General features: G+C 37.5%; 1 protein-coding gene across 3 annotated transcripts in view; it reads right to left on the reverse strand.

The window, feature by feature from the left end:
• Window positions 1-15,475, reverse strand: part of LOC131153114 (protein PIR) — a 149,753-nt gene that overhangs the window by 108,710 nt on the left and 25,568 nt on the right. For all 3 annotated transcript variants that reach the window (XM_058105175.1, XM_058105177.1, XM_058105176.1), the window contains exon 15: window positions 6,590-6,801. In XM_058105175.1, coding sequence (XP_057961158.1) covers window positions 6,590-6,801 — 212 coding nt within the window. The remainder of the gene's footprint in view (window positions 1-6,589; window positions 6,802-15,475) is intronic.

The raw sequence follows: 15,475 nt of genomic DNA on the forward strand, positions 1-15,475 counted from the left end.
AAGAGAGGCTCTAAATATTCTAGCATTTTGTTCCGACAAATCACTAGATAACTAAAAATTGCACATTTCCAGAGAGACTTCTTTGCTCATTACAATACCTAAACACCAAGGCAACGATAGTTTTCCAAACAAAATATGCATAAGTGCTCCCCAAAAATGCCAAGCAAATTATTCAAACTATCCAAAGACATTGAAAAAAATGCAAAATAAATAAATAAAAATAAAATAGAGAGGAAGAAGAAGAAGAAGTGAACAAGTCTACCCGCTGTGACAAGAAAGCACACAAAACTGATGTATTTGGCTTTATCTTCTAAAGCAAATCACTAGTAGTGATCCTATTAAGGACTGGAGTCCAATTGATAGCCTTTATTTTAGAGGATGTCCTAATTTTCCTAATAAACGAATGCATAAGAAAATAAGAAGCATTATAAGCATGGATTAGACAAGTCAAATAATACTCGCAAAAAAATCCACTGAAGCATCTAATGCCTAACTCCTTCCATCCATCCCCAAAGAGAAAAAGCCAAACATATTTAACACAAGACTCAAATTCCTCCCAGAGTAAAAATTCTAAGAATCCATACTCTCATGAGTAATGAAGATAACACGTATAGGAACATCATGAACATTAGAGATGCAAAAAATATGACCTAACTAATTATTTGCATTTGTGCTCAATCATCTAACACAAAGTTTATTGAAGAAATTTTAGATGTGTGTTTGTGTGTTTATAACTATATCTCTCAGTGCGTGTGCGTGCATAATACACATATACGCACATAAATCTCACAATTTTTTTACTCAATCTTATAATCCAATTTCGCAAAGAGGGACTTTCTTTAATAGCAAAAGAAATTCATTAGATAGATTAAAAATGTACAATCAGAAGAAGAGACATCTCCTTAGCAAAACCTGCAAAACTGCAGAGAAGAAAACCCAACAGTATAAAGAACAGCACAAGGAAATCAGCACAGCTTAACAAGCCAACAAAGAATGACAATCGCGCTGATTACTTGAAAGGCATATCCCCTTCAAGTTACCATTACCCACACACCAGAGAGAAGCCAGAGAAAAAATCTTCTCCCACACCAATAAAAATGATAATTTCTTCCCCAAAAATATAAGCAAGTTTTGTTCCTTCCATAAACCCAAAATACTGCAAATAAAGCACAGATCCATAGCGCTTTACCACCAGACCCAACAAAAGATATTGCCAGAAACTCCTCCACTGTCCTCCAAAATAAATGAATAACTTATTCCAAACCTTTCATGCAAAATTACAACGCAAGAAAATATACAGAGCAGATTCTGAGCGGTTAAAACAAAGAACGCATATATTTGGAGAGAGAGCCTTTCAAAGCCTCCTAATCTGCAGCAAGTTACCAGTATTTATCCTATTAACAACCAACCAGAGAAAATCTTTGATTTTAGGGGGGACTTTTAGCCTTCCAAATAATTTTGTAGATGGAAAGTAAAAATTAGTGCGAACCAAGAATTCACAAAAATATTTGCAAGAATAAACCCCAGAGGATCCAACAACCAGGATCAACCGTCAGCTTCTGGGATACCCGACAATTGTTCAATAGGACCAACAACAAAGATAACTCATTTGTATCCCTATCATTCAAGGATCTCCTAAAATGAAATTTCCAAGAGGGTAAATGACCATCCAACCAAACCTACACAAAAGAGGAAATGGGATCATTCTGTCCTGAACTCAAATGAAATAGGCAAGGAAAAGCGATGGAAAAAGCAACATTCCCCAACCAAAGGTGTTTCCGAAAACAGATATTACACCCCCCACCCAACACAAATTTAGTATGGGGAATAAAGAGAGGGTAATTGGGAAACAGCTTTCCACAGACATCCTGAAGAACATCTAGAACCCATATAAGTATCCCACCCATTCCCATCAAGTTCAAACTTGTTTTTAGACACCAAATTTCCAAGACCCAAACCGTACTCCTGTTTAGACCTACATACCACCTCCCATCTCACCAAATGATCCCTAAAACTCCCTACCCCAGACCAAAGAGAATTTCTCATAATTCTCTCGACCTTACTAGCAACACAGGCTGGAATTTTGAAAATAGAAATAAATACAACGTGATACTAGAAAGAAAGCCTAAATTAGAATAATCCTGCCTCCTAGAGAAAAAACAGCTCTCTTCCACCCATCTAGATGCTTGGACACTCTCTCAACCACCAAGTCCCAAGAGCTAACAGATCTAGGATTACCCCCCAAAGGAAGCCCTAGATAGGAGAATGGCCACTCCAACTCAACGCACCCCACCTTTTAAAGATAACTCCCTAACATGCTCTGCAGGCACGTTAATTGCCGCAATACCACTCTTCCCCAGATTAATCTTAAGCCCTGAAATCCTTTCAAAAATATGGAGAAGGCCCAACATATTCAAAATAGAAAGCCTGTGACCTCCAAGAAAAAGATAGTATCATCAGCAAACTGAAGGTGTGAAACCATAATCTCCTCCCTCCCTACTGCCAAACCTTTCCTTAAACCTCTATCCACCACCCTATCAACCAGCCTACTCAAAAGATCCACTACTAAAATGAAGAACTGTGTAATACAATGTAGTCCAATGCCCAATGTCCCTCCTCAATGGACCTAGCTACTGCCTCAGAGTAACCAGCAAGGGACAAAGCCAACTTCAATAAATTCCCTATCCAAGAACTGTGCAATACAATCTAGTCCACTGATTTTCAAAGACATTTTTTACAAATTATAACATCTACTCAAAGGTACAACACTCCATTCTTTTGGGAGGTTGTCAATTGTAAATACCTCCATGTTGCTTGCCAGTTGAAAAAAAAAAAAAATTGCTTCAATTATAATTTTTAAGTGAATACATAGTTCCCCATGCTCCAGAAACAAGATTGTCCTTGTTAAGGTCTTCATAATGGGACTTAACCATATAGCAGCCACTGTTATTCAACTTCCACTTTGGGGCATGTCCTGGCTTTCCAAAATCTACAACCACTTTGCACACTATCCAAAAATATACAGAATTTCCAGCTCCCATTCATGAGCATTCCTTTAAGTCTTAGTAAAGGTGTTCTTGGCAGGATTTAACCATGTTGAAGCCACCATTACTCAACTTCTACGTTGGCATACCTTTCCAAGTCTACCACCACTTACACATTATCCAAAAAAATTTGAGAAAACTTCCAGCTCACAGTCCTGAGTATTCCTCCAAATGTTCCAAGTCACACCACCAATAGAGAGGACAAAACAAGAACTAGCACACACCTCAATGTTCTCAGGCCAGAAAGAAGAGATCAGGAAATTGGGCTTTCAAAGGGACATCCTTACACCAGTGATCCTGCCAAAAAGGAAAATTGCTAATCCCCACGACAAAAAGAATCAAAGCAAAAAAGTCATTACACCCTTTCTTATCCACTTCCAAACCCCCACTTACTGCAGCTGCATTTTCTCCTCAGAGATACACTCATTATGTTGGCAGTCATTAGCAACTACAACCGGAGATCAAAAACAAAACCATACAACAATCAACAATTTTAGCAAAACTAAAATAAAGTAAAACAAAAAATTTTCATCCAAGTGGTGAGGTCTGAGTAAAAATTTCAAACTCTAAAAAAAATATTAAATGAAGCGTGCACAACAGTATTCTTGAGGTTCTGAATGGCAGCGCTGCTCTTTCAAACACTCTCCTGTATCTTCACTCCAAAAACACCAAATCATACAAAGGAGCCAGACCTCACTTCTTAGAATTTCTATCTCCTTTTATATCCTTCCAACAAACAAGAAGTTCCCTAAGGCTCCCTGGCATAACCTAAACCAAGTTGAAGCACCACAAAACCAGGTCCCAAACATCCCAGCCAACAAAGCAGTGGACAAATCTCTTTTGCACGTGAAGCAGCAGTCCACCACCATCACACCTCTCCATTGAAGGTTTCACCCACTGAGCATTTCCCAAATAGTCTTAAAGGGAGAAAAGAAACTTGCATGGGAGCCCTGGCCTTTGTAGCCTTCAAAGAAATCCCTAACCACCTCCCCTCCCCTTTCCTACCACCCGCCATTCATGTGCTCCTTCATCGGCACTTTTTGAATTGTTCTCATCCAGATTGCTTATGAGTTTTCACACTGCCACATGTCACATGTGAGGTCCACACTCCACCTCATACACCATCCCCTTAGACTTCCTCATCTGCTGCATTGATGCACCCATACAAGAATTTATATCCAGCTACCAACTTCCAACAAAATCATTGCCAAAATGTCAGGGTCGCTAACTCTAACCAGCAATCTTGCCCATTTAAAATTGGAACAAGTTCCAAGGTTGTCAGAATCGGGATTCTACATAGGATCATTGGAGGGATCTGCAGGATTGGATCGTAGAATCGGATCGAGAATCATAAGATTCTACTCAGTTTAAAATAAATATTTAAAATCCATGTATATGGAATTTTATGACAATTCTTAAGACTATAAGCTTAAATAATAAGTCAATCAAGTTAAAAAACAATAATAATAATATTAATAATAATAATAATAATAATAATAATAATAATGACAATGACAATGACAATAATAATAATAATAATAATAATAATAATAAAATAAATAAAATCAATCAACAATCAAAAAGAGGAAATTTCAATGAAGTTAAATACTTAAACTTAAAGAGATTACTAATAAATTTCAAAGAAGTTGAATACTTACTTAACTTAAAGACATTGCTGATTCTTTCTTCACAGAAAGAGATGAACAGCAACTCAGCAAAAAAACAAAAAAAAGAAGAGGAAGAAGAATAAAAACAGAGCTCAGTAGCTGCAGCTGTAGCTCACTGCTGAGCAGTGTGCTGAATGCTGATTCTGCTGAATGGTTATTTTTTTTCAAGATTCAAGACGAAAAAAATGTTTCAAGGCTCAAGCATACCTAGAATCTGGTTGAAGAATGAAGAGTACTGAGGTGTTCGACAGAGAGAAGAGGACTGAGGAGTGGATTCAAACACCAAAGAGCTATCACCAACTGAGTGGCGACTGGCGAGTGCTGATCAAACACGAACCGGGTAGACAAGTAGTCGACTGGAGGAGAGTGACGAGAAGTGTTCAAAAGGTTGGCTGGTTGCTGGCTTGCTGCTGATCAAACGCCAAAGCTCTCTGGTTTTGGTTGTACTTGTCAAACAGAGCTGGTCGATCAGTGATCACTTGATTAGTCAATTGACAAAGACTTGAAAAGAACAGAGCTGTTGATTGAACAAAAATGCCTACTGCTGCTGGGAGCTATTTTGCCCTAGATTTGAAGATTTTGGACTAAATGTAAAAACTTTGGGCCCTCTGGTACAGTAAAAGCACATGTTGGGCCTTATCATTAAAGCCCAAAGAGGGAAAAAACCCAATCCAGGCAGCATTGTAGGATCATTACAATCCCACTTACGATTTCAATTCCACGATTCCAACGATTCTGCCATGATTCTACAGCAATGCAATTTTCCTTAGGAGTTGGATCATGGGGGTGAAATTGGATCATAGAATTGTACAATTCTACAATTTAAGTCAGAATTTTAACAACCATGATGAGTTCTTCTGTCTTCAGTCAGCCCTGCATATCCTCTGTACAGGCCATTGACTTCTCTGTAGACCAACTCAAACCACAAGTAAGTTGGTAATCTAACTACCTGGAAACCATGTAGAACTCAGCAGCTGGGATAGCTGCAGTGATGCAGAAGCTCCAATACTCTCTGGTGAGAACCCTTCCCTAAATTTTGGCCGCTTCTTAGGATGGAAATTCAAACAAAAACAGATCTCCATCATCCCAGCACCCTAAGTCCCAATGGAACCATCCAAACTTTGTATGCTCAGATTTTCACTTTCTTTTTAGAGACCAGAGTTCTCCCGCTACTAATCTCCCCATTAGAGCACTTTCCCTCACAAGAAGTGCAAAATTGAGGGTACCGACTGATCCCCACCTCTTCTTGAACGTCTTCTCAATCTATCATTGGGCCAAGAAGGCCTTCAAGCCTCTTCATTGAATGGCTTACCCGGCTGAACGACTGAAATCTAGCCTCTTCCCAAATGATCTGGAATACTGTTCCATAAGCTTTCAAACCTTCTTTGGTTCTTGACAAGATAGCGACATACTCCATCTCCTTCACTACTCTCAATCCCGACTACCCTCAGTTAATATCCTTCCCCACCTCTCTTCTAGAAAGCTCCAAACACGTTCTCTCCCATGTGAAGGAACTATTTGAAGTCCTCCCACAAATTTTGTTTTGAGGGTTTTGTGAGACATTTGCAGATCCATAGCACTACTGTCAGCAAAGACTGCCTAAGGTAGCGCTTCCCACACTCAAAACACCCTAACAGGGTACAAGCAAATGCTGTTGGTATTGATCAGGTTGAAGGTCCTACTGCCAACTTGGAGAACCCCTCCCATTAATCCAACAAAGTTTTGACATAAACTAACATAACTAAAATATGTAATCTTTATCTCGTCCTTTCTCCCCCCTCCTCAAAAAATGCCAAAACGTTTTAAAAATAAAGCATGAGAAAATTGGTAAAGATTTAAGCCAGAAGTCGAATAACATAATAAAGATCCAATGTGCACCTTGAAAGGTCCTTCTTCTTCCGAAATGTAGTTCGCAACATAGCAGCTAATGTGTTTTGCACAAAATCTTGGACCTCAGAATGGATAGTTTCCCATAAAGCATCAGCAACAAGCGTATCACACCGCTGCATCATCGATCCAATGCTCTTCACGTAGCTAACAAGCTCAACCAGCGCTTTCCTTTCTTCTTTAGTATAATTATATCGAACTACCTAAGAAGCAGTTCAACATATATGCAAAAAAAAAATTGTAAATAAATAAAATTTGTATTAGAAGGGCCAAGGGTCAGCACATGTGGTACAATTAAGCCCAATGGAAAATAAAGACAGATAATATGTACTAAAGGAAAAGTCAGTTGCCTAAGCAAACAAAAAATTACAATCCCTGGGAACCTCATTTTATATTATATGAACACCAGGTGCCAACAAAAATTTTCTTCTGAAGTAGATTCCAAATCTCCCCTTTAAGGCAGAGCCTCAATATAATTTGTGCATAGCCAAAATGTGTGTTTCACCAAACACCTTAGGGGTTAAACATTTTTTATAGAAGTTGAGATTTTTTATAAATGAACTACCTATATAGGTCTCTCCCTCTATTTATAATACATATCAAATACATTCTAAAGACCATAATATCCTTACTAACTCTCACAAATTAACATAACACTAGCACACTTAATAATACTAAAATACAAAAATAACCATTAACATTCCCCCTCAAGCTGAATCATAGATATTATATGCTCCTCGCTTGTTACAAATAAATTTAACTTGAGCACTCCCTAAAGCTTTGGTAAACAAATCAGCAAGTTGCATATTGAACTTCACATAAGTGGTAGTAATGAGCTTTTGCACAAGTTTCTCCCGAACAAAATGGCAATCAACTTCAATGTGTTTTATTCTCTTATGAAAGTCTAGGTTGGAGGCAATATGAAGAGCGGCTTGATTATCACATATCAGCTCCATAGACAAAGAATGTGGAAAACCCAATACTTTATACTATTCACTCCTTTAATGACTAAAAAATTTAGAAATGTAATTGAAAGTGGCAATCAATTAATTAGAGACATAAAATGAATATGCATATATATACATACATGATTCATAAATATCAATATAATATTACAATACAAGTAGCCAATTAGACTCATTAAATAAATTAATACTAAATAAAGGATAATTACAAATTGAAGCACAAGATGGACAAATTTTCATATTTCAGCCCCTTATGATTTCTCAAACTGCAACTTACATAGATGATAGAACCAACACTTGCTTTTCATTTCGCTAAAATTTTTTAGGCTTAAAAAAATAATGAAATTTTGATTTCAATTTAGATATGGAAAATTTAAGAATATTAGTAGTAAAAGGAGGAAAATTTTGAGAAATTTTGTCTAAAGACGTTGGTTGACATTCCAAAAGTAGGAAGTAATAGACGTGATGCAGAGACCACAACAACCGACATCCCAAAAGTGGTGAGGGTGATGGAAATGGCACCAAAGACAATGACAATTGACGTCCCAAAGGCAGAGAGTCATGGAAGTCTCACAAATATCATAACATCCTAAAAGTGGAGAGTAACGGAAGTAGTGCAGAGACTACAACAGTCAACATACCAAAAGTGGGAAGTGATGGAGTGGTGCGAAGACCACAATGACATCCCAAAATTGGGAAGTGATAGAAGTGTCTTGAAAACAATAACGGTGACAATCCAAAGCCGGGGAGTTATGAAAGTCTCACAAAGACCAACAGCGGTCAACATCCCAAAAGTTGGGAGGGAGGAAAGTAGTGCAGAGACAACAATAATCTATATTCAATGGTGGTGAGTGATGGAAGTAGCAAAAAGAGTGCGGCAGTCCTGGAGGTGGGGAGTAACAATGACGGAGGTCACACAAAAGCCACAACAGTCAACATCCCAAAAGTGGAACTGACAGAAGTTGCATATAGACAACAAAGATTCACATGTTTTGAGCCTAAAATCCTATATACTAATGCTTTAAATGATTTTTAATAAATCCTAATCAATCTAAATATAATGTACATTACAAATAATGGATTGTTATCTTGGTTTCAACAAGAAGACACACTACCTTATTGATTATAAGTGAAATTTAAACTAAGAAATCATAACGAAACATAAAATATAAAATGTTCATATTTCAAATATCACATAAAATGTATAGCAATAGAATGTCTTTGGCTCCAAATTCAGTGTACAACAAACAACAACAACAAAACAAATCCTTAAGTCCCTCTAGGTGGGGTCAGCTATATAAATCATTTTCCGCCAATTTATGCGATCATGGACCATTTCTTTTGACAAATTTAGGACTATTAAACCCTTATTCACTATCTCATTCCAAGTTATTTTAGGTCTACCCCTACCCCTTCTACTACCCCCCACAATAATTAGAATTTTATATTAATTATCTTTAAAATGTAATTACCTAAAATAAATCAAATTAATCTTTGGTATTAAGCTTCAACTTCCAGCTGCTTAATTTTCTTAAGCAGGAGGAAAAAATAAAAATAAAAAGGAGAGAGGGAGGGGGGTAGGAGATGTTGGGTTAAATAAATTATACATGCTGGCAAAGGACATTGGTGTCAACTGGACGAACCCACAAACTGACGACAAGCAGCAGTACTCATAGCAGCCAAAAAACGAGGATTTGGGCCACCTCTTCAAACCCACTTCTGATCCACCCAAATCCCAAGCTTCCAACTTGATTACCCACTCATATCTACCCAAAACACTTCCAAACAACAACAAATTTCTTCTCAAATGGATAAAATTTCTGACAAAAGAAAGGGGAAGCACACACTCGACCTTTGGACAGCAATTTCAAGTACAAACTTTTATTTTTGCAGCAGTAGATCACTAGATCTAAGCTGGACGAGCTAGGGAAAAGGGAAAAAGGCAGCAGAAGGCAGAAAAATTGGGGAGAAATGAGGTATTTTCAAGTTAAAGACTGTCGGAAGGTGCATCTAGCGTGATGGATGCATAACACCCATCACGACCCATTACGAAAGCGTAACAGCCATTACAACTGTGAATTTTCTCCACACCGCTATATCGGTCCAAAACGGTATTGGCACCTTGATTTTCCATTACATAACAGTCATTACTTTAAACCATGGCAAAGATCAACATCGTGGGGAATATGATCACCAGATTAGGAACCCAAAGATGTGGTAGTAGAAACTGGAGGGGACTCTCTTCCTTGGAGCCACCATTGTGAATACACCTGAAAATTAGTACAATCGAAGAGGACTCAAACTACATAGAGACACAGGTGGACAATTGGGTAAGGACAGCAAACTAGAATCTGAAAGATTAGGTGGAGGAAGAGACTCATTAACATCAGAAGCACTTAAGGACTAAGTTTAGTATGATGTACACTCAAAGAAGGTAACATCTGCAGAAACAAAGTAGTGATGCAGAGTAGAACCATAACAACGATATTTCTTTTGAGTCCATAAGAAGCCAACAAAGACACATTTCACAGCACAAGGATCCAACTTATCCACCTTTTGGGAGTTAGCTAATGAACAAAGGACACGCACCTGAATATACGAGGAGGTAGAGAGAAAAGAGGTGAATTAGGAAAGAGAATGGAGTAGGAAATTTTACCACTAAGAACAGAGGATTGCATCCTATTGACAAGATAGAAAGCAATAAATACTGCATCACTCCAAAAAACTTTAGGAACATGCATTTGATAAAGTAAGGTGTGAGTGATTTCAAGGATATGTTTATTTTTCCTCTCTGCAACCCCATTTTGTAAGGGAGTGTGGACATAGGATGATTGATGAACAATACCAACCTGATTCATATAAGTAGTGAATTGATTACTGAAACACTCTTTATCATCACTCCTAAGTATTCGAACTAGCAAACCAAATTGAGTATTTATTTCAAAATAAAAGGTACAAAATATATGAAATAACTCAAAACAATTTTTATAAAATATAGCCAAGTCATCCTTGAATAATCATCCACAGAGGTTACAAAGTACCAAAAACCCAACCTGGACACAACTATACTAGGACTCCGAATGGACTAACATGAAAGGGCTTGAAGCCCATTTATTGACTCAAGATGCAAAAGGACATGATAATGTTTTCCTAACTTACAGGGTTCACAATCAAGACAAGTCACAAAACTCAAATCAAGAACTAGATGTTTCAGCTTTTCCAATGAAGGATGACCAAACCAACATTGGATTTGGAGAGGTGTGGCAACAACTGTGTGGGCAGTAGAGGGAGATAACAGCTCAAAGTGATAAAGTCCACCAGCTTCATGCCCTCTGCCAATCGTCTTCCTCATCTGCAAATCCTAAATGACCATAGAATCAGGGAAGAATGTTCCTGAATAATTCATAGATTTGGTAATCTTGCTAAGTGATATAAGATTGAAAGGAAATTTGGGAATATACAAAACTAAAGGAAGAGAAATAGAAGAAGTGGGATTTACAATCCCAGTTCCCTTAACGGCAATGGGGGATCCATCAGCAAGAGTAACACAAAGTAAGTTTTTAGGGTACTAGAGAGTAGAGAAGAAATTAGGTGATAACAGAGTCTATAAAGCAAAGACTAGGACGAAAAGTACTGGATGATAGGCATGTTGTGGGGTTACCTATTTGGGCAAGAGATGCAATGGGAAGAGAAGCTTGTTCTGATGCTTGATACCACTATAACTTGGAATATTCTTCCTCTTACATAGATAAAGTACATTATCCCACTTGGCACCAAAGGTTTGGAGTCGGTGGTTCCTGCATTGGCTACCCCCAAAGGTGTGGAGTTGGTGGTGGCTACATTGGCAACATGCGAAGGATCCCAAAACCGCTCAATAGTATGATTACCTCATCCACAATGAGAACATTTGCAAGGAGTGCCTCTAACTCGTCCATCTCTACCACCATGACTGCTCAACCCACCTCAATAACTTCTGTGGCTGCTTGGTCGAAAACTAAAATCACCATGTGTGGCAAAGGCCACCCTCTCAGAGCCAAATGCAAAAGCAAGAGAATTTGTGTTGAAGGAAGCACAAAGGACGTAATAATAAACATTGGAAAATAATGGCAGCTCTACACTACTAAGTATTCGGGACCAAATTGCCTCAATCTTGGACTTCAAACCCGCTAGAACCCAAAGAACTAACATCTGCTCCCTCTACTTATGCATCTCACGAACATTGGCGGCTATAGATTGCACAATGTTAAGCTCCTTAGAATGCTTTCATCTCTCCAAAATACGTTGTAACGCTCCCATCTCCTTGTTGCAGCTAGAAGTACTCCTGGGATAAATCATACATACATGCAATGTTACTAGAGTATAGAAGCTTGGTATAATCCCAGATCTACTTGCAAGTATCTAGAGGCATGCACATCTGTGCAATCCAAAACTCCATTGAGTTCCACAAGACGGAAAGAATCGAGCACCTTCCAAAATCCACACTTCTTTTCTCTTCTCATCAAAAGGAGTTGATTGCAACAAGTGGTCAGATTTTCCTAATCCTGCTAAATAACCCTAACAGCCTCAGACCACTGAACATAAATTCTTTCCATCCAACTTTTTGGTTGTTATCTGCAGCGGTGACGAAGGAAACATGCTTTTGGGATTCATAGACTCCATCCCAATACTCACAAATCAAACCACAGTCAAGCAAAAAGAACAATCAAAACTAACCAGAACAACCACAAACAAGCTGAACCACCGAAACAACCACGAACGGGGTGAACCACCAACAAACTGATATAACACTGCCACAGCCTCACAAATCAACTTATAAATACTTCCACTGCTCCAAGAGACTCACAAATAGCTTTTTACTAGCACCAAACAACAGCTAATGGATTTCCATGAGGGCATGGTTGACATCTTTGAGCAAAACACATGCTCAATAGCTTGCTAATGTAGTCTAGGGAAGGAATCAGAACATGCTGGAGGAAAAAATAAGAAAAAAGGTGGCCTGAAACACTCTCAGATGGCAGCGTGTGTGGTCGGGACTGCCGGAAGTCAGCTGGTGCATGGAGGCACATGAGGAGGTTCCAGTTATGGGATTTTGTAGGGTTCAGAGGATTCTGTTTCTGGCTATATAGTTGCTTTTGTGAAATATTGAAGGGCAGAAATGGGAGGGTGTTTTCTGGTGGCGGCCGAGTTTCTTTTGGTGATAGGGTTTAGGTTGGATCTTGCTTTGATACCATGTTGAGATTTTTTATTTAATGAATGACCTAACACAAAGATAGGTCTGTCCCTCTATTTATAATACATATCAAATACATTCTAATGACCAGAATACCTTTACAAGCTCTCGCTCATTAACATAACACTAACAAATTTAATAATACTAAAAGACTAAAATAACCATTAGCAAAAGCAAAATAAGATTTAATTAATAGGAAAAGAATTTATACAAAGGAGAATAAGAAATCTCCCAATAAAATTCTGGAACAAACCAAAAGAAAAGACTAAAAACACAAAAATAAATAAACATCAACCCAGCAAATTCCTCCAATCTTGCTGTAAATTCGAAAAGCTAGCTCCCTAAAAAATTGAAATCCAACACACCACAAAGAAGCCATATAGAGAATGATATTTTCCTAAACCAGCATCCAATTCAAATTTTTCCCAGAAAAATCCATGCATTACCCTCCAACCATAACCCCCATAAAACTGCAAAAATACCACATTTTTACAATGCTGCCCTATCTTTCCTCCTTCCAAAACCTGCAGAAGAAGTAGCTAACAAGTCCTCGACCAAAGTAGGACACACCAAGCTCTTGCTAGGAAGTCGGAACACCAAATAACTTGTTCCAAATCCTCCAAGAAAACTCACACTGCAAAAGCAGATGAGCTGTCTCGGGGTTCTCATAACAGAGCATACAGACATCTGGATAAAGAGCCTTCAAAGGTGTTCAAATCTGCAAAAAGTTATTAGTATTTATTTTACTAAGCACAACCAAAGAACATCTTAAACTAGCATTGGTATCCCAACCATTCTCACCCAACCCAAACTTACTTCTAATCACTCTGCCAAAGGGAGGAATCTTCTAGGGGAAAACGCCATAGAACACGCCCAATTTTCTCTCCAATGGACCAATTGGTGTCTTCGAGAATCTCTCTCTCATATAGCGTCTCAACAATTTCTCTCTCTCATAAAGTCTTTGTCTCTTGTCAAGTGTTCTCTCAGTCTATAGAGGAGCAGCTCCCCCACCCCTTTTTGCACCCTCGTGTCATCTCTAGTAAGTGTGCACATGGCAATCTCATCATGGTCCATGCCATGGGCATGTGGCTGATTTATGTATTTGGACTTCAAAACCTTTTTTCCATACCATTTTTTAGTTTTAAAATTCAAACAACAAAATCTATAATCTATTTTAATAGAAGGGGGTTTATAGTAGATATATATTGAGGTCCTTAAGGATATGTATGATAGAGTAGTGACTAGTGTTAGGACTATAGAAGGGGAATCTAGAGATTTTCCAATCACAATTAGTGTACATCAAGGTTCTATTTTGAGTCCTTTATTTTTTTACTTTAGTGATTGATGAATTTACTAAGAACATTCAAAATGAAAATCCCTTGGTGTACATTGTTTGCAGATGATATCGTGTTGATTGATGATAGTAAGAGCAGAGTAGAATCTAGACTAGAACTTTGGAGAGCCACATTAGAGTCTAAAGGGTTTAGGATAAGTAGGAATAAAATAGAATATATGAAATGTAATTTCAGTAATGTAAGTAGTAGTGGAGAGAAGAATTATTTTTTATATAATTAAAAAAAAATTAAAACACTGATAAACACAATCTTAGATAGCTAGGAAGCCTAAACATAAGCCCCTTCCATAGAGTTTAAAGCAACCAAAAGATTAAAGGAATAACCAAAAGATGATAGAGCAAGAAGGAATGGAAAGAAGAAAAAATAATGTTTGATGCAAGTAAGTGTTCCAATTCTGACAGGCTATTTTTTCTACAATGCATATAACCATGTCACTAGATTTAATGACAACATCATCTAGGTCAATTAAATGAAGTATCGAAAAATTAAGATAATTCAAAAGGAATTGGAACAGGATGGGAATTTGGTGATAACATAGACTGATTATAAGAAAATATTGATGAAAAAGGTCATAGCAACATAACGAATGTGCGCAAATGAGAAATTAAAAAAATGAGATGTATGAATGCGATTCGCAGCATTCAAGTGCAAATGTGTAAAGGAATTGAGAACTATGTAAAATGTTTTTCCTAATGAACAAAAATCATCAACCAGTCAAGAAAATAAAAAAGTTAAAATGGCATCAAATGAATCCTATGGTAAATCATGGTAATCAGAGGTGTGAATTTTTTTAATACAAGAGGCATTAATATATAATTATGAAAAATTAAAACTTCCAATTAAATTCAAACAGCTTCACTTTATAAAAACCGTTAAAACAATTTTGTTATTTCAAGAAAGTTTAGAAATTTGAATATTATATAGCCATTTCAATAGGTACTACATTAAATTTGATTTTATGTAAGAATTTGAACAAATATGACAAAGCATCAAAAATCCTCAAATAGAAATAAATCATCAAAGGCAAGCCAGAAATGAGAGTGAAACCCATATCAGAAACCCAGCACATAGCATGGCAGCAGCAATTGGATTAAAGAACTTGAGTCCAAATAGAGATACAATAATCTCTCCAATGCAGCCATTTAGGCAATCAGGAAAGCATCCTAGCATGAAACCTGATAAGATTACTGAAAAAGCATCAACAATTAAAGAGAAAACAGGAACACAACCAAGAACACATGGTTAGCGTAGACCAGCACCCATAGAAGCTTATGAAAGAAAGGACAAACTGTTAGGAAATGAAATACTGTAAGATTTAGATCTGTTA

Source organism: Malania oleifera, chromosome 4, assembly GCF_029873635.1.
Source record: "Malania oleifera isolate guangnan ecotype guangnan chromosome 4, ASM2987363v1, whole genome shotgun sequence".
In the NCBI taxonomy this organism is placed as follows: Eukaryota; Viridiplantae; Streptophyta; class Magnoliopsida; order Santalales; family Ximeniaceae; genus Malania; species Malania oleifera.